Source organism: Saccopteryx bilineata, chromosome 1 (genome assembly GCF_036850765.1).
Source record: "Saccopteryx bilineata isolate mSacBil1 chromosome 1, mSacBil1_pri_phased_curated, whole genome shotgun sequence".
Taxonomy (NCBI): Eukaryota; Metazoa; Chordata; class Mammalia; order Chiroptera; family Emballonuridae; genus Saccopteryx; species Saccopteryx bilineata.
In genome coordinates, this window is record NC_089490.1 from 131,480,603 (window position 1) to 131,500,339 (window position 19,737).

Genomic DNA, 19,737 nt, shown 5'->3' on the forward strand with positions numbered 1-19,737 from the left:
CCTTCCAGAGGGGTGCAGGGTCTTAATCAGACAAGTTGCCTCTTTGGGCCCACAGTTCCTTCAGCAACCTTGACTGCCAAGCTGCTCAGCCACCCCAGTGACAGACATCTGGGACTGCCCAAGTTGCTCTCCCGCACTCTGGTATTTTATTATCACTTCCAAATCTCAGGAATACATACAGGATAATAAGGGCACTATTATTTTTTTTTAATGTAGCTAAAATAACCTGGCTGATGGGGCCAGTGGGGGGACCCACTACCCCCATGCCCAGAGGCGTTCCTGAGCCAGGGCCTCTTGGCACTGTCAGACCTTCCTACCAGCAGCCCCTGAACAGCAGGATGGCTTTCCACAGTCCCTGGCCCTTCTCTGTCCAGCTGGTTCTGCAACCACCCTGGTGGAGAGTGGACCAGAGCCAAGTCTTGTCCCTAGACATCTGTTGCCACAAGTGGACATCAGTCCCACACCGTGCAGCTGCCCTGTGATGATACAACCGGGAACCCCAGGTGTGGCTGCTGAGATCAGAGGACCTGCTCTGTGCTGGAAGCAGATATGTCCAGGAGCCGCCAGGCTGCGTAGGGGTTGAGCTCATCCTGGTCCCGGCACAGTGCCCATACATACAGCATGCGCAGCACCTTGTCCTGCAGGAGTGGGGATGGAGATGGGGATTGGGAAGGGGATGGGCCCAGGGGTAGAGAGCAGCAAAGCAGGGTGAGGCTGCCAGGTCAGGACATGGAAGATGCTGGGAAGGACCAGGGAAGGGTGTGGGGCTGTGAGCCTAGGTCTGGGGTCTAGAGCAGAGGCTAGGACCGAGCCTAAAACTCAGGACTTGATAAAACTGGACTGGTCAGTAACCCTCTGACCTCCACCAGGACTAATATGGGCCCTGGGACTTCTCAAGGTGCCACCCTGCTGTCCCTTCCCAGTCACAGAACCCCCTAGCTCTGAACTGCCATCCATCTGCTCCTGGGCTAGCCGCCTGCCTTGTCCAGTCCCCTCCCTCACTCACCGGGTCGCCCTCAACCACCTCGCCTTTGGGGTTCTTAATCACCATCACCAACTGGGCGTGGAAGGTGACGATCAGCACAGGACCCTGCTCCATCATCTTGCCCATGGCCAGCTGTGGAGGGAGCCAATGGGGCAAGTGGGCCTCACTGCATAGTCCCCTACCACTTTCCTACTCCTCCTTGCCATGGAGACCTCTGCATCCTGGAATAGTGCCTTGACATCTCGACTCATTACCCTGGAAAGACTGAGGAGCCACCACAATCAGCACCCCATGGCTGTCATTTCCTGTTGGCCTGTGTCTGTGTAGGAATTTACCAGGAGACCTTTCCCATGGGCAAGTCCAAGCCTGTCACTGTGAGATGGAGTCTGAACTGTGAGAACCTGTGTGGGCTCCCAACATCCTAGCAGCCTCTTGGTCCCCAGACTGGGCCATGCAGGGGTATAAGGACCTCACAGAGTTGGGCACCTGGCATATAGGTAGGGGAGGCAAGCTGGTGCTGGCATGCCTTCGGCCCAGAATAGGGAGGGAATTGGGGTGATTGTGCAAGACAGACTGTCTGCAGCATGCACAGTCCTGACAAAGACCCTGCCCTTTCCAGTGAAGGTAGAGCCATATCACCACCTTGGGAGACTGTTGGGGCCCTGAGGTCTGGGCTGCAGCACTCCCTGTGCCTCCCACTTGCCTAAGATTATTATTCCAACCACAGGACTACGAAAACCTTTCACTGTGAGGGTCTCTTGAGGTCATTTAATCAAAGTACCCATCTGTGTTGGAACTCCTCCAGGGATGGGAAACTCACTCATGCTGATCAGTACACCTTCCCAACCCCAGGATCCACCCAGCTCACCCGGGAAGAGGCACTTACATCAACATTGTCAATGTCCAAGATGCGGGAGTGGAACTGGAGGCCCAGTGCTTTGGCCTGCTGGATCGGGTGGGCCAACTGGCTGTAGGTCTGCAACAAGAGACCAACACGCCCATCTGACGTCCACCCAAGTCCAAGCCACACCAAGGCACTGTGCCACAGGAGGGCTGGTACACCCTCCAAAGGCTGCCCACCCTGGGCCGGTGCCAGTGACCTGGGACACTTTCCCTGCAGGCAGCTCACCAGTAGTTTCCTGACTTCAGCTCTTGCACCTTCCAGAAATGGCACCAGTGCCTGGGTGTGACACCAGGGTCGGCAGATGCCAGGAGCACGGGTCCAAGCACAGAGTCTGCTGCAACCCATTTGCTGGCCTAAGTCACATAGTTCCTCATAATAAGGACAGTGTATGAGGACTACCAAATGAAAAGGGCATTAATCAGTGAAGTAGGTAACTCTCCAGAAAGCTACTTGAAATGCACACACTCATAGGGTAAAGTTGAGGCCTCAGTGGCTGACCTTAAATGGTCTCACATTTACCTCACTCCAAGTCTTGGCCTGAAATCAAACATTTCTTCTATGATTTGCCCTCACCCCTGGGTGGCCCTGACACTAACTGCCTCGTTCTTACTAACTAATCAGACCCTCCTACGTAGCTGACCACTGCAGAACGCCTGTTCTTCCTATGGGGACAGTGGCACCCCAAATAACCCTCTTAATTCCCTTGTGCCTGTTCCCAGGTCCTTAGAAACACATGCAGCCTCAGATCACAATAGGCAACCATGATGGAAGACATTGCAGACATTCCAACAGCATCTACTTTTGTGGAAATAACTATTTAACTGAGAAAAAACAAACATGCCCATCCTACTTCTTGTGAGGTTTCTTAAAGATGACATTTAAAATCGGCTCTGTGAGCCTGACCAGTTGGTGGCACAGTGGATACAGCATCGAACTGGGATGCATGGGATGCAGAAGACCCAAGTTCAAAACCCCAAGGTCACCGGTTTGAGCACAGGCTCATCTGGCTTGAGTGTGGGGTCACTGGCTTGAGCATATGGGATCATACACATAACCCCATGGTTTCTGGCTTGAGACCAAAGGTCGCTGGCTTGAACAAGGGGTCACTTGCTCTGCTGTAGCCCCCTGGTCAAAGCACATATGAGAAAGCAAAGAATGAAAAACTAAGGTGCCACAATGAAGAACTGATGCTTCTCATCTCTCTCCCTTCCTTTCTGTCTGTTCCTATCTGTCCCTCTCTCTGTCTCTGTCACAAAAAACAGCTCTGTGATTCCAGGGGCACTAGAAGCTCTCTGGCAAAGAGATCTGCCATGTCCTAATGGTCTGAAAGTGAAAAAACAAAAACAACAACAGAAATTAGTCACCAGAGGCCCTGGCAGGTTAGTTCAGTTGGTTAGAACGTTGTCTCAAAACAAGGTTGTGGGTTCCATCCCGGTCAGGACACACAAAGGAAGCAACCAATGAATGCATGACTGACTGGAACAACAAATGCTTCCCTTCCCTGTACCCTCTTTCTTCCTCTCTCTAAAAATCAATCAATAATAAAAAACAAACAGGCCCTGACAGGTTGGCTCATGTGAAAGTCCAGGGTTCAATTCCCAGCCAGGGCACACAGGAGAAGCGCCCATCTGCTTCTCCACCCCTCCCCCTCTCCTTCCTCTCTGTCTCTCTCTTCCTCTCCCACAGCCAAGGCTCCATTGGAGCAAAGTTGGCCCGGGCGCTGGGGATGGCTCCATGGCCTCCATCTCAGGCACTAGAATGGCTCTGGTTGCAATGGAGCAGAGCCCTACATGGGCTGAGCTTCGCCCCCTGGTGGACATGTCGGGTGTATCCAGGTCAGGCACATGCGGGTGTCTGTCTGCCTGCCTCCCTGCTTCTCACTTCAGAAAAATACAAAAAAGAAGAATTAGTCACTGTGCAGGGGACTGTTTAAAAGGAAAATCTGACAAGTTCTCTGCTTTTTCCAAGTTGTCTGTGAGCTGGTACAGAATAGAATCAGCCAAAAAAAGCCTCTGGATTGCTTAATACTAAGATGGAAGAACACATTCCATGAAGACACAGGTGAGAAACTGAGCGGGGTGAGGGAAGGTGGCCAGAGAAGACGGAAACCCTGAGGGGTGAGGAGATTGCCAGAACAGGGCAGGAGTGTGCTCCTAGGGACACCTGACTTGCCTTCTCATAAGCTGGCACTGCCTGTGGCCCTGAGACCCAAACCCTTGATTCCAGGGGAGCAATGGAGTCTCATCAGGACCCATGGCTCCTCTCTGGGCAGGACACTTACTGACATCTATCTTGATCTGTGTTCTGGGATCTTGAAGCAGGAATGAATTCACCTGGTGCTTTGTTTTTCATTCTTTGCTTTCTCATATGTGCTTTGCCCTGGGATGCTGTCTCTGTGTTCATGCTACACCCCATACAGCAGGGACAACGGTGAGACTGGCTCAGGGGAGGTAGGTGAGGCAGGCCACTTGGGGCCGCAAACTGCTCTCTCTGCAGCACCCATAGGATCTAGGGAACATCTAATGCACCCAAAAGTTATTCACTGTCCCTTTCTACTTAACCCCTGGACCTCCAGCCTATATCCCAGGCTGGGGCCTTGCTTTGTCACTTAGGGCCACCTGAACCAAGGCACATTAAGAGGCCATGCTGAAACCTCATCTTACTCAGATGATTCTCCTATGGTCACTGTTCTCCCCTATGAGCCTTCTGAAACTAGAATTAGGATGGAAGAGGGTTCTGGATGACAAGGCAGGAGGGCCATCCTAGCCTCAGGCCATCCTATAGGTTGAGTGAGGACAAAGCGAGTGAGAGGGACTAGATTGACTAGGAGTTTAGATCTGCAGGTCTTGTGGCACCTGGTCCACAGCATGGATACATGCAAGGAGCAGAAGGATCTATGCCCGAGAGTACGTCAGACCTAAGAACCCCCCTTTGACCAGGACACCAGACCCTGTCATTCCCTTTCCAGACCAGCTGCCCAAGCAGATCTCTTTCAAACTGTGATTTCTTTCCAGGCCTAAACAGAAAACAGAAAGAAAAAAAAAAAAGCACTCACAGCTTCATAGCACCAGTCTTTGAGAATATCAAGCTCTCCAGAAATCATGGCCTAAAAAGGGAAAGAGAAAAAAAAAATAAGTGTGAGAATGAGTGGGTTTCTGAGGCAGGAGAACTCCCAAGCGTGTTCTCCAATGACAGTGTTTCTTCTGCAGAATCCCCCACCAGGGATTCTGATTGAGGAAGGGCAGGGGACTTGGGTCCAGTAAGAGGTGCCACCTCCCCAGATCCTGGGGAGCAAAGCCCCTGCATGCATGACTATGGGGTGGCCTGGAGTGGGTCCCACAGGACCTGGTGGAAAGAAAAGGCAAGTGGCAGCATGCCAGGCTCTCCCCTTGGCAGGAAAATTGAGCTAAGGAGGTGAGAAGCTGCTTTCTGCTTCCCCTAAGGATGAAGCTTTGGATGGACAAAAGGGTCTGTGCCTGCGAGTACGTCAGACGTTAGAACCCCTCAGCAAAAGGCAGGCCCACATAGGGGCAGGAAGTCTCCTGTTAGTTGGGGTAGTCTGGAGGACAGGCAAGAAGCAGAGGGGAATTGGGGAGGAGGTTCCCAAGGTGCAGTGGTGGGGCTTCCACAGGAACCTGGAATCAGGGCTGGATCTGGGGAACATCAGGGAAGAGCCCAAAGAGGGGAGAAGGGTGCCAGGTGCCTGTGGGCAACTGTAGGTAGGCTGAGTGCTAATCCACCTTTACCCTAGATGAAGCTGCCTGAGCTTGGGCTGTTGCTTTCGGAATCACCCCATGTCCACCTCTGCCCAGACCTGCACAAAGTGGCATGAGGACCTGTGCAATTGGAGGAGGGAGAGGGGACCACATGGAGGCTGGTGGGAGGGAGGTGGCAGACAGAGGGGACAGGCATCCACACAGGGTCAAGGGTTTTACTTTCATCCTACTAGGGGCATCATAAAGGCCTGGTTTCACTGGGCTAGCGGCTGCCCAGGCTCCAGCCATGTCTCAGGGACTGTGGATGGGCAGAGAAAAAGGAGCTGACCTTGGCAGGGGCCTCACAGAGGTTGGGATCTTGAGTAAGCCACCCCCTCCTCATTTCTGAGCCAAAGGGGGGGGGGCAAGGAGATGATGAAATGGGATTTGGAGTTCCTAGAAAGACCAACCAGGGAAGAGAGCCCCTACTGCCGCAGTGCCCTACTCCCACCTCTCTGCCCCGAGAGCCTGGCCTGAGCTCATGTGCCTTCCCCAAGCCCTCCTCACAGCTCGCCCCAACTTCTTCCTAACACCTGTAAGGCCTCTGGCACCTGGAAGACAAACACCTGGCCCCTAGCAGCCACAAGGGAATAGCTTCAAACAGAGAACACGAGGGAAACAAGAGGTAGGAAGAAAGACTCAGTCCTAAAGGCAGAGACACACCATGGGCCAGAGCCACGAACACAAGGACCAGAAAGGGCCACAGACAACAGATGCCTTCTCAGAGGTATTTCTCAGAGTGAGCGGAGGATGCTCAGATTTTGAAGACTGAATCTTTGTCTCTGCTGAGAAAACACCCTCCTTGGCCCAACATCCCTAGAGGAACTTCAATCTGGTCTCAGGGTTGGTGGCACATGAAGTGAGGGCCCCAGAGGAGGACCTTCAGGGTTGGGCACCCACCTCCAGGACATTGGGGATGATGTCATTCTCACACTGCTGCAGGAACCGCTCCTTGTCAAAGGCAGGGTCCACACGCAGGATCTCCGTAAGCACCTCCGACATCTCTGTCTTCGAGAACAGGCCCCCTGAGGGCAGCCAAGCCAGAAGTAGGTAGGAGGCCAGGAACCCCTCCTTGCTACCAGCCCAGGGGTGTAGGGGTGGGGCAGGATGGTCCTGAAACCATCCACTCACCCAGTAAGTCTGTGACCTTGTCTGTCAGTGCGCGGGAGGCCCGGATGAGCGCGTTGTCACTCTCGTCATACTTCATCTTCATCTCGAAGAACCCTAGAGCAGACAGGGGCAGGGGGCAGGGCTCCTTTTCAGAAACATACTCCTCGTCCCTGACTTCTGAGAGCAACTTGTAGTCCCTGCAAGACTGTTCCAAATACAGGCTTGGTAAATTAGAGGACCTCTCTGAGCCTGCTTCCTTAGCTGTGCACAGAGATGGGATGGCCAACCTACCTCAGGGGCTAGAGACCAGTGGGCTATGGGCCTTGGGGAATGTATACAAGGAGCCACACCCCTATAGTATGTCAAGGCACCACTGTCAGCATCTAGGAAGCCCCACGCCCCAGTGAGAGCAGAGAGCTCCAGGGCCCTGAGCAGGCTTCGGCTCTGTCTGCACCCAGGTTCCTGGCCTCCTGTCCTCCCTTACGAGGAACCGTCTCTCAGAATCCAGTCACCCCACCCCTACACCCCTAGACCACTGTACCTGGCCACCTTGCTGCAACCACCAGTTCTGGCAATGGCCAAGATGGGGACCCAGCCCTTATGCCAATGTCCCTGCACTAGCCATCTATAGGCCAGCACCCCACTTATCAATCACTGGGTGACCCTGTAGAAGTGAGCGGTCCTCTCTCACCCACCCATCTCCTCCTCTGTAAAACAAGGGTCTGGCTTGTGCCCAGTGCCCGAGGAGTGCTCAGTAAGTGTCCCCTGTTATGGCCTTGCTATCAGCCAATTGTCGGTGATATGAAAACTCACGGTTGAACACCACGTTGTTGTCCCTGAAGTCCTTCCACTGCTGATACCACTTGGAGTCCTTGTGCAGCACAACTCCCAGGGCCTCCCTAGAGAACATGGGGCAGCCAGTGAGCAGCAGCTGGGGAGCCACTGGGGCTGGGCCCATTGCTGCAGGGAGGGGATAGCAGGATGGCCCAAGCTCAGGGGCAGTGGTGATCCTGTCCTCATCTCTCGGCTTCTTACCTTCTCTAGTCTCTTTCCCACTACCTCCCCTCCCCCAAATTCTCTCAAGGGAGCAGGGAACCTGCAGCAGAAAACAAACTCAGTAACTGACTTGGGCTTGACCTGTGGTGGTACAGTGGATAAAGCGTTGACCTGGAATACTGAGGTTGCCAGTTCAAAACCCCAGGCTTGCCTGGTCAAGTCACACACCATAAGCAACTATTATGAATTGATGCTTCCCGCTCCTCCCTCTAAAAAAAATCAGTAAATAAAATCTTAAAAAACAAAACAAAACTGACTTGGGTGGGACTTTTGTGAACCTGAAGCAGAGTCAGTGAGGGGAACCCCTGGCTGGCCTGGTACCTACTCATTGGGCTCAAACACTTTCTCTTCCTTGAACTTCTCTCCAGCAAACTCCTTCCTTTTCCGGAGCCGCTCAGGCCTGCGGTAGGGCCCGGTCTGGCCCAGGACGCTTTCATCAATCTCCTTTTTCACTGACTCCACTCCCTGGAGGAGAACAAAGGAGCTCAGTGTGGGTACTGGAAAGCTTCCCGTCACCCCCAGACCAGTGTCAGCCAGTGAGACTGTTCCTAAAGTCAGGGAGTGCCTGCTATGAATCCCAACCTCACACCCAATGAACCCTGGGGCCTCATCTTCCCCAGGTCCTGTGGTCACCTGGCCCAGGGCATCCCTTTGGCCTAGTGCAGGGCAACATCATTTTTGAGCCTCCAGGGAAACCCCAGTTCTGCCTGACTTCCTACCAGGAGCTGCAGATATGCCTCCCCTGCCCCAGATGACCCTCAGATTCCAAGACCAACACCTCACTCTCCCTGGAAACCTGAGGGGCATCCTAAATTCTACCTCTGCCCCATTCTCCCCATTTGAGCAGACCCAAAATCTGTGAGCCCACCCCCCCAAATCTCTGGAACCCAATTCCCTTCCCTTCCTTCCCCACCAAGAGCAGCTGCATCAGGGCCTCCCAAGACACCCTCAGGCCTCCTCTGTGTAGCTGGCAGAGTCTAGACTGGATGCCTGTGTCTCTTCCACACTCAACACAGGCATACCTCATTTTATTGCACTTCACAGAAATTAAAAAAAATTTTTTTCAAACTAAAGGTAAATCTTTTTCCACCAGCAAAAAGATTATAACTTACTAAAAGCTCAGGAAATGGTCAGCACTTTTTTAAGCAATAAAATATATTTTGTTAAGGTATGTACATTGTAATTGTAGACATAATGCTATTGCACTTAATAGATTACAGTATAGTATAACATAACTTTTATAAGCACTGGGAAACCACAAAATTTCTATGGCTGGCTTTGTTGTGCTAATTGCTTTAGTGCTATGATCTGGAACCGAGCCAACAACATCTCTGAGATCTGCCTGTATCCTTCGGCTCCTTGTCTCTTTCTGGAGGAAACTTCAAGTCCTCTGAGCAGCCTGCAGGACCATTCCCATGGTCCCTGCTTTCCTACAGCCTCCCTCTGAACCCCCTGCAGTTGCTTTGGCCATGCAAAGTTGCATGGGATGCCCCAAGCAGGCTGTACTTGCCCTTCTGCAGGACCTGATCCCTCCACCTGCAACTCCTTCCCTGTGTGTTCCTGTCACATGTCACTAAGGAACTGCCTGTCCCCTTCCCTCTCCCTGCAAAACCCTTCGAGTGCATGAACTCAGATTTTTTCACCCGTAGTTCCCATGGAAAGCAGAGGGCCTAGTATGTAGTAAGGTTTAAGTGTTATCAGGATGAATTCAGGACCTCAAGCCACCCCCAGTATGACAGATCTCTGGGTTATGGACTTAAGCTCAGTGTGTTAATAGCAAGGATTGGGCAAGAGGCTCTCAATGCATTCCTGCAGCTTCCTCTGAGATGTGACTTGCCCAAGGTCACACAGCCAGGAGAGGAACAGGACCTGGCACCTCAAGTGGGCCTCAGTGCAGCATACCCTCTATGAAGTTGAGCTCCAAGGTGGGAACTCTGGCTCTGAGCTTCAGCAGGCCAGAGCCCAGATCATCCTCGGCCACAGGCCCCACATCTAACTTACCTGAGAGAGGGCTTTGAAGGCCCCACCCTTGGATACCGACTCCGCTGACTGCTTGGCAGTCTTGGCTGCTTCTTCTACACTCTCCTTGATTTTCCGACCAAGGTCACTTTTACTGACTTCATCAAGACTCTACTGAGTCAGAAAAGGGAGAAAGTGTCAGTGTAGTACCCCTTGGAGACCTACAGGAGCTCTCCTGGAACTAAAGCCAGTCCTTATCCTCCAAAGATTGGGCAGGAACAGGCGCTCTGAACTCAACTGGTTCCTAAGGCCCCAAGACTCAAGCATATACATTCAAGAATAGTGCCTACAACCTGACTGGTAATGGTTCAGTGAATAAAGCACTGACCTAGAATGCTGAGGTAGAAGATTCAAAACCTGAGGTTGCCAGATTGAGTGCAGACTCAACAAGCCTGTGCGCAGGTTCACTAGCTGCGGGGTCGCCACTTGAGCATGAAATCATCAACACAATCCCATGGTCGCTGGCTTGAGCTCAGCCTGAGCCTCACGGGTCAAGGCACATATGAGAAGCAATCAATGAACAACTAAAGTGTTGATCAACAACTATGAGTTGATCCTTCTCACCTCTTCCTGGCTCTTTCTCACCAAAAAAAAATAAAATAAAAAACCTGCCTACAACTTCTGGGGAGATAGACTCTAGGTCAACTGGCCTTTTCCCAGAATGGGAAGGAGCCTGTCTTCACTGGATGCTACAGAAGCAGCAGCCAAGGGAGAGGAGACAAAAAAGGTGAGAATGTTCCCAATATTAGCCTAGAACCTACTAAGTCCTGTTTCTCCTCTTGTGCCACAAGAGTAGACAACAGGAAAGACCCCACACCAACGGGGGCAGAGGGGTCTCCCCCATATCCACCCTCCCCTAGGAACACCTGTCCTCTCCCTTTCAATTTTTAGGCAGGCAGAAAAAAACACTCATTTTATCATCATGCCCTGGCTGGTGGCCTGTCAACTTCTAACTGAAGTACTAAACTGCCTGGCAGGTGGGTGAGTCTGACTGCCCCTGCATTCCTAAGGGGGGTTGTATATTTGAACTCTGGAAGCCTGAAGGCCAGGCTGGCTCTCCCCTTGTTAATCACCTAGCTCCAGACCCCGCCTGCTCATTCATCCACTACTGCCAGCACCACTCTCCTGCTGAGAGGTGAGGCACAGATGGGCCAGGAAACAGGAGACCCCCCAGAGGCCATTACCTCCTTCACAGTGCCAGTGATGGCCCCCAGCTTCTTCCTTATCACCTCGCTTGTCCGCACGGTTTCAGATTCAATGGTTTTCTACAGTAAAGCAGTTTCCTTTCGTTACCACACAGTAGTAGTAGTATTATGCAATGATGCATAAATAAGTGGAATAGCCAAATGCTCAAAGGAGCATTTCTCAGCAGTCCCTTCCTCTCCCAAACTTCCCCACCCCAAGGACCCCTCACTGCCCCATCACCTAGTCTGTGGGTCTCAGCAGCTGAAGGCCAACAGGGACCCTCCTGAGCACAGCAGTCCCCAGCCCCACATCTTTCTCTGGGTGGCAGGGGGTAGTCTTGCCTGTCAGCATTCTCCAGTTCCACTCTGCCCCCCTCCCAGCCACCAGCACTGCAGCATCTCCCATACCCCAGCCACACCGCCCAGCCTCAGTCTGCTTGCCCCCTCAAAGGGTCCCTCAGCCCATTTCTTCCTTAATGAAAAGGGTGTGATGTTCTCTTGGGTTGAATCCCCACACAGGCAGTTACATCCATGTGAGAGATTTGAGGACACTTAGAGAGAATAGGCTTTGCACACAGCCTGGGAGGGGGGCCAAGAGAACAAATACCCAGAGACGCAGGGCAGTGCCCACACCCCCATTCACAGGGGTGGCGCAGTGGAAAGTGTTGGCCTGGGATGCTGAAGACCCAGGTTCAAAACCCTGAGGTTGTCAGCTTGAACATGGGCTCATCTGCCTTGAGCGTGGGATCATAAACATGACCCCATGGTCACTGACTTGAGCCCAAAGGTCAATGGCTTAAGCAAGGGATCACTGGCTCAGCTGGAGCCCCCTAGTCAAGGCACATATGAGAAGTAATTAATGAACAATTAAAGGGCCACAATTATGAGCTGATGCTTCTCATCTCTCTCCCTTCCTATCCCTGTCTGGGACCAGGGCAATCCTAGGTCTGTAGGCAAATGTGCCCACCGAGGGAGATACAAAGCAAAGGGACTCACGTATTTCCTTCTGGCTTCCTGGAGCGCATCTGACTCTTCCAACTTGCGGGCCTCGTCTCGGAATTTTTTAATATTTTCTTTCATTTCTTTGTTTTTTGCTAATTCTTGTTTGATATTATCTAGCAAGCCAGAGAGAAAGCCTTTTCTGTTTCCAGAAGAATAGGATTTTGACTGGAAAGATGTAAAAGGAATGAAGGACTTTTAATTTTTTTTCTTTCTGTTTATACAGGTTTAACAACAAATGATATAAGACAACTTAAAAGTGAACTATTGTGTCTACGGCCATACCACCGTGAACGCGCCCGATCTCAAAAAATGAACTATTGCCCTGGCCAAGTATCTCAGTTGGTTAGGGCATTGTCCCAATCAAGGCTGTAGGTTTGATCCTCAGGGCACATACAAGAATCAACCAATGATGCATAAATAAGTGGAACAGCCTGACTAGTGGTGATACAGTGGATAGAGCCTTGATACAGAATGCTGAGGTCCCAGGTTTGAAACCCTGAGGTCACCGGCTTGAGTGTGGGATCATAGACATGGTCCCATGGTCACTGGCGCAAGACCACAGGTCACTGGCTCGAGTAAGGGGTCATTGGCTTGCCTGGAGCCTCCCAATTAAGACATGTATGAGAAGCAATCAATGAACAACTAATGTGATGCAACTACAAATTGATGCTTCTCATCATCTCTCTCCCTTCCTGTTCTCTCTCTCTTTAAAATAATAATAATAATAAATAATAATAATAAAGTCTTTTAAAAACAAAACAATAATAAAAATAAATAATAATCAATATTATAATAATAAAGTCTTTTAAAAACAAAACAAAATGCCAGGCTTCTTCTCCAATAGAAGAAACACCAGAGAAGAAACAGGTGCAGCTTGAAATCCTCATGGGGATTCAAAAATGCTTCACCCAAGACCAAGGTCAACACCAGAGGGACTCTTGCTCCAGGAATAGAATTGAAAGGATTCTGCTGCCCTCCTTCCTGTCAATTAGTTCTGATTTTTTAGGCCTCTCCCTTCCGTCTGCTTGCTCATGTTCTGAGTTACTCTCTAGGGGCAGCTCTCCATCTGGTCGGCATACCTGATAGGTACCATGGGGTAAGGGCACTAGGTTGTGGCTGGACAGAAACTGGACTCCACTGGCGAGGCATCTCTAATTGGGAGAGAAAAGAGAAAGACCCATTCAGATAAGAGGGTGACCAAGAAGTTAAGCAGGCCACACTAAAAAAGCAGGAGTCGGCCTGACCTGGGGTGGTACAGTGCATCAGGAGTTGACCTGGAACACTGCGGTCACTGGTTCAAAACCCTGGGCTTGCCTGGTCAAGGCACATATGGGAGTTGATGCTTCCTGTTCCTCCCCCCCTTCTCTCTCTCTCTATATATATTTCTCTCTCTGTCTCTCTTCTCTAAAATGAATAAATGAAAATAATTAAAAGGAAAAAAGCAGGAGTCGTCCAAGACTCATCTGCCCTTTTTTTTTAAAATTTATTCATTTTTAGAGGGAAGAGAGAGAGGGGCGGGGAGGAGCAGGAAGCAACTTTCCTATGTGCCTTGACCGGGCAAGACCAGGGTTTCGAACCAGTGACTTCAGCATTCCAGGTCAACGCTTTATCCACTGCGCCACCACAGGTCAGGCTCTTCTGCCAATTTTTAACACATGCTTGCCACTTGCTAGACACTATCTACAACCTCCCCAAATTCTGACAAGCCAGTCAAATCTGGTGGAAAGAGAAAACACTGGATCTCCACATACAGGGCCCATATTTACCTTCTCACCTCTGAACTTGGGGGAAACCAGTTAGGTCCCTCAGGAAATGGTGGGACTAGGCTAAATCCCTGATTTAATCCCTTAGTCGGAAAATGAGCAGGCTGAGCCTCAATGCTGGTGGCAAGGAGTCTTGTCTCACAAGCCTACCCCACTTCTGCTGGCATTGTAAGACGTGAGAACGGGGCTCTAAGAGATAAATTCTGATAACTTATTAGACGAAGTACAACCTATAAACCTACCATATCTGCAGGTCCAGGGTCAGGCTGCAAGCAGGGCAACTTAGGGAGTCACTTGGGCAAAGATGCTGCTAACCTCATGTGAAAGGCATTTCTTCTCCTACCAAATAATAAGGGCCTGTGCAGGTCCCGTTCAACGCTGCATCCTAATGCCCATGGAGCCAGGCACATTGACGTCAATGATCTAATAGAACCAATCTCTCATTTCCATTCCTCTCCCTGTTCCACACTTTAGGCAACATCCCAAACTTACATAGATGCTCCCATTTCCTATTGCTACTTTAGAGTTAATTCTCGGGAGTTTAAATAACTTGTTTTACTTCTCTATATGCCCACACCCATCAATCCTGCAGCTAGTGACTTCAGCAAGTCTGAAATAGAAGATGGCTGTCTAACTTGGGAGAGAAATCCTGTAACAGGACTAAATCTAAACATGCAAATTCAATCTCTAAACCCTGACCCAACAGACAAGAGCCAAAAAATTAAAATAAAAAATCAGGCCAGAGTCAAAAACAACTTCTTTCTCTCAGCACTCAGATTCCAATGAAGTATTTTCCTTCCGCCAGAATCTGGCTCTGGAGTCCGAGTGACCTCGGCTTTGGACAGGGTCGGCCACCCCAACCCTCTACCTCTGCGGTTGTGGGCAGGCTGCTTAACCAGTTGTCCCCAGTTTCCTCACCTGTGAAATAGCGATAAGCAACAGCAATACAAAGTCCTATTTTCTACGTGAACTTTACACGCCTTGACTCCCACAGCAACTGAGACAAAGTTCTTGGCACCGGCAAGAGTGACCTCCCACACTTTCACACGGACAGTCAGGAGAGGCAATGCAAGAAATGCTCTCGGTAGAGGACCAGGCATATAAACGTGAGCCATAAAAATCACGTTTTTTTGCCTTCTCCTCGCGACTTCTTCTCCACAAGGCGCCAACTCCGTGGGGTTTGAAGAGGCGGCGAGGGGCGGCGATCAGTTCCCGGCCAGCGCAACCCCGCCCCTGCCCCGCACGCTCGGCGCCCGCACTCAGGCCTACCTCTGGGCCCCTTGCCCGGCCTCAGCTGACCCAACGACCAAACCCCAAGCCTCTCACCGAGACCAGGAAGGGCCAAGGGGACCAAAGAACTGAGAAGGAGGCTCGTGAGCCGGGAGCTCCCTAAGGCCGGCCATCCCCCCAATTCCCCTCCCCGCCCCCTTCGGTCGCACAGGTTCGCTCACCCTGGAGCAGCGGCACCAGCCTCTCTGTAACGCGGCAGCCGCCATATTGGAGGATCCCGTGTGACCTTCCTTCCGCCCAGCTTGATGACATCATTTGTCGCGTCTGCCTGGAACGCCTTAGGTGTAAGGAAAGCTAACCCTAGGGCTTGACAGAGAAAAGACCTCTGATAGGACAAAACTCCCAAAGGAGGCGGGCCTTGTAGAGAGGTTTCCGATAGGGACGAGGCTGGTTGTGGGCGGGGAATTCCTGGAGAGCTAGGCCTCTGATAAGACAGGATTTTGAAAGGCCAGAGCTTGTAATTGGATGTGACCCGGAAGGGCGGGAACTCTCGTGAGGCAGATGCCTGTCATTGAGTAAGACTATGAAGGGGCGGAGCCTGAGGGCTTGGGTTCTGTTGGAAGCGGTGTTTCTCCTATAGAACACGCGGGTTCCAGTGGCTGGGAGGGCGCATAGGCTGAACGACTCACCACGGGAACGAATTCGGTTGGATTCTGACTGATTAACCAGCGAACCAGCCCGATAGTGATTGATTTTGGTTCTTACTGACAATGACTGGTTTACTAACGGTGGCCACCTGACGAGCGAGTTGCTGCAAGAGCAAGAGCGAATGAGCCCACTTTTATATAGCACTTTGGGAAAGTACCTGGTTGTTTTAGTCCAGAACAGAAAGGGGAAGCTGTGACCAGGTGTGCATCGATTCAGTGTGAATAGACACGCCTTGCTCTGAACAAGCTCAGGCCTCTGTCCTTGCAGCACCCAGATTCCACCAAGCTGTCCGAGGCTGGGGAGAGGAAGGGTTGGTTGATCCCTTGCGGGAGTTCATGTATGCTGCGGTTGCCCTATTGAAGCCTTTTGCATGATTAAACTGTGATAAGGTCTTTAGGAATTGAAAGGGAGGGAACATACACTCCCTGGATTCAGGGTTTGACAGACTTGAGTTCACTCTGTCTCAAGTGCTTCTTCTTGAGGTGGAAGCAAGAGAGGCGGGCTTCATGCTAGCTTTGAAATATCTTTACTCCATTAAGAGCAAACAAATGAGGGTCTGGGCTTTTTAGCTGTATAGTTGGGACCATGAAGTTGGACAAGGGTACCTAAGGAGAATGTATCAAACAGGCATATCAAAGGTAAAGTGGAGGAAATAGAGCCCTTAAAGGAGACAGGGCAGGACTGCTCAACAGGAAGACAACCTGGAGGGCCTGGGGGAAGACAGATGGGGTAAGCAGTGCTGAATGCTGCAGAGAACTCAGGCAAGGCAGGCCAGGCCAGAACTGTAAACATCCTTTGTATTTCATAATATGGAGGTCCTTAGTGAGGGGAACAAGAGGGTTTTAATTAAATTGTGGCTGTGGAAGCCAGATTTCAGTGGGTCGAGGTTCTTTGTTTTTTTTGTGTGTTTTTGTCTTTTTGCAGAGATGTGCTGGAGTCAGTGTGTACTGGCTGGTGATGGCCAACTGTCAAATATTTAGAAATTTTGGAGCCAGTTATTAAACACAGCCATTATTTAAAAGTTGATTGTATAGCCTGGGCAGGCAGTAGCACAGTGGATAGAGTGTCAGCCTAGGATGCTGAGGACCCAGGTTCGAAACCCCAAGGTCGCCCGCCTGCTTGAGGCCAAAGGTTGCTGGTTTGAAGCCCAAGGTCACTGGAGTGAGCAAGGCGTCACTGACTCAGCTGGAGAGCCCCCCCCCCCATCAAGATACAAATGAGAAGCAATCAATGAACAACTAAGTTGCCGCAACTATGAGCTGATGCTTCTCATCTCCCTTCTTGTCTGTGAGTCTGTCTCTTAAAACAAAAAATTGATTGTATAGCCCTGGCCAGGTAGTTCAGTTGGTTATAGCATTGTCCAGTGCACCAAGGTTGTAGTTCGATCCCTGATCGGGCATCAATCAATGCATAAATAAGTGGAACAGCAAATCAATCTGTCTTTCTGTCTCCACTAAAATCAATAAAGTAGAAATTTAAAAATTGATCTATAAACTTATGATCAAATGGAGTAAGCCCTGGCCGGATAGCTCAGAAGGTTAGAGTGTCTTCTCAAAACGTGAAGGTTGCAGGTTTGATCCTCCATCAGGGCACATCCAGGAACAGATCAATGTTTCTGTCTCTCTTTTTTTCCCTCCCTCTCTCTAAAATCAAATTTTTAAAAAGACAAAGGTAATAAATATTTAAAACTCAACACTTCCTCCTCATTTTACAACATGTTACTATTAGTGCTGCTGAGTTTATTTACATAAATCACACCTGTATGCTGGAAACACTCCTGGCACTGCATGCATAATGTTCTCCTGATGTTCCCGCTCAGCTTTGGCCTGGCCATCAGCACTGGGGCACTGCTTCCCAGGGGTGGAGAGAACTCCAGGACCGGGCAAGGCCTGTGGCCGGAAGCCGGCCCAGGGAGGTTCTTCCTCTGGCTCCTCAATGTACGGGGTCTGCCGGTCCAAGGGAAGCCCATGTCCACTGCTTCCCGGCAGCATCCACGCACTCTTCTGGAGCAGCTTCTGGGCTTCTTCCTCCTGCATCTTCTGCAGGTCGTCAGCACTCACCAGTGACATGGGTTTGGGGAGGCCTAGGCCTGGTGCACCCGTCCCTCCAACTCAAAGTGCTTATGCTGCTCTCGAAAGTACAGCTGCTCAGGGGAGGCGGTGGGCCCCAGCGTCCAGGGTTGGGCCGTTAGGTCCTGGGGAGATGTGGGCCTGGCATGGCAGCAAAGGCCCTGTAAGTTCGCTTCACATCGAAGGGCAGCTGATCCGGGGAGGACTGGAAGCGGGGAGAGGGGAAATCGCCTGTTCCCTGGGACTAGGAAGCCCATGAGCCAGGCCTGAGCAAGTCGCTGATCACACCGGGTTTTGTCTGCTGATGGTGGGGGGTGGAGGTGGGGGGCAAGGGGCTGAGTCATCTTCTCTCCAGCTGCGGGTGTCGGATGTACTGCAGCCTCTGAGCCCCACCAGCAGCGGACACCTCGATGGAGGCGTGGTGCTGTTGTCCATCTTGGAGATGAAGATGCCCTTGTTGGTGGGGTAGCAAGGGCTCCCCATGTGGCCCTTGGCACCCCCACGGATGCTGATGCCTACTTTCTCCCCAGGAGCTTTCTGGATACAGAGCTCCTGCAGGCCTGGGAGTGGTGGGTCTTGGCCTGTGTGTGTTGTTTTGTTACTGTTCCTTGAAAACTTGGAGACAAGCTTCACATCACCTGTGATTAGTCATGTTGACAGCATGGACCAGGCGTCCCCAAACTACGGCCCCCTGAGGCCATTTATCCGCCCCCCCCCCCCCGCACTCCCGGAAGGGGCACCTCTTTCATTGGTGGTAAGAGGAGCACTGTATGTGGCGGCCCTCCAACGGTCTGAGGGACAGTGAGCTGGCCTCCTGTGTAAAAAGTTTGGGGTCCCCATGGACTCTTGATATGATGAGAGAAGAACCCTTCACCTCTAGGATCTTCCTCCCAAAACCCATCATCCCAGTCTAAACTGAGAAAAACCTCAGACAGGTCCCAACTGACAGAGATTCTATAAAAATTCCTGACCAGTCTTCCTCCTTCATGTCAAGGTCGTCCAAAACAAAGCCTGAGAGACTATCTCAGCCAAAAGCAGCCTAAACAGATGTGACTTGAGACTCGTCATATGGGATTCTGGGGCACAGAAGGAACACTAGGGAAGTTGTGTGTGTGTGTGTGTGTGTGTGTGTGTGTGAGTGTGACAGGGACAGAGAGGGGACAGACAGGAAGAAAGAGAGATGAGAAGCATCAGTTTTTTGTTTTTGTGACAGAGATAGAGAGACAGAGGGACAGACAGATCGGGAAAGATGAGAAGCATCAATTCTTCCTTGCAGAACCTTAGTTTCTCATTGATTGCTTTCTCATGTGCAGACCGAGTGACCCCCTTGCTCAAGCCAGCGACTTTGGGCTCAAGCTGGCAACCTTGGGGTTTCGAACCTGGGTCCTCCACTTCCCAGTCCGATGCTCTATCTACTGCGCCACCTGGTCAGGCAAAGCATCAATTTTTCATTGTGGCACCTTCGTTGTTTATTGATTGCTTTCTCATATGTGCCTTGACTTGTGGATTACAGCAGAGCAAATGACCCCTTGCTCAAGCCAGTGACCGTGGGCTTCAAGCCAGCGACCTTTGGGCTCAAGCTAGTGACCCCGCACTCAAGCGGGTGACCCCAGGCTCAAGCCGGCAACCTCAGGGTTTAGAACCTGGGTCCTCAGCGTCCCAGTTCAACGTTGTATCCACTGCACCACCACCCAGTCAGGAAAGAAGCATAGTTTTGTGGGTTTTTTTTGGAGACAGAGAGAGGGACAGATAGGGACAGACAGACCAGGAGAGAAATGAGAAGCACCAATTCTTTGTTGTAGAACCTTAATTTCTCATTTATTGCTTTCTCTTTTGTGTCTTGACTGGGGGGGGGGGGGCTACAGCAGACTGAGTGACCCCCTTGCTCAAGCCTTGGGCTCAAGCTGGTGAGCCTGTGCTCAATCTGGCAACCTGGGGGTTTGAACCAGGGT

The 19,737-nt window shown here is 51.2% G+C and overlaps 1 protein-coding gene across 2 annotated transcripts; it reads right to left on the reverse strand.

The window, feature by feature from the left end:
• Positions 1 to 123: 123 nt before the first annotated feature.
• TIMM44 (translocase of inner mitochondrial membrane 44) lies at positions 124 to 15,367 on the reverse strand. 2 transcript variants are annotated; one of them, XM_066266584.1, is made up of 13 exons: positions 15,230 to 15,367; positions 13,095 to 13,166; positions 12,010 to 12,180; positions 11,014 to 11,094; positions 9,812 to 9,940; positions 8,136 to 8,275; positions 7,568 to 7,653; positions 6,776 to 6,868; positions 6,545 to 6,669; positions 4,945 to 4,995; positions 1,872 to 1,961; positions 1,007 to 1,117; positions 124 to 638 (listed from the first exon to the last, which is right to left on the reverse strand). In XM_066266584.1, exons 1-13 carry the CDS (start codon positions 15,272 to 15,274, stop codon positions 519 to 521), a joined length of 1,314 nt encoding a protein of 437 aa, XP_066122681.1. In that variant the 5' UTR covers positions 15,275 to 15,367; the 3' UTR covers positions 124 to 518. The 2 variants fall into 2 exon arrangements, with proteins under 2 accessions (XP_066122681.1, XP_066122691.1); XM_066266594.1 differs by lacking the exon at positions 1,007 to 1,117.
• Between the last annotated feature and the right edge of the window lie 4,370 nt (positions 15,368 to 19,737).

What these genes read in the sequence shown, in the direction of transcription:
- TIMM44 (XM_066266584.1), bottom strand. Translation starts at nt 15,274, where the DNA reads ATGGCGGCTGCCGCGTTACAGAGAGGCTGGTGCCGCTGCTCCAGG. An exon ending in TCATCCCCAATGTCCTGGAG is followed by an intron (nt 4,996 to 6,544) that starts GTGGGTGCCCAA and finishes TTCCCTTTTTAG; the next exon opens with GCCATGATTTCTGGAGAGCT. An exon ending in AAGACTGGTGCTATGAAGCT is followed by an intron (nt 1,962 to 4,944) that starts GTGAGTGCTTTT and finishes CTCTTGTTGCAG; the next exon opens with ACCTACAGCCAGTTGGCCCA.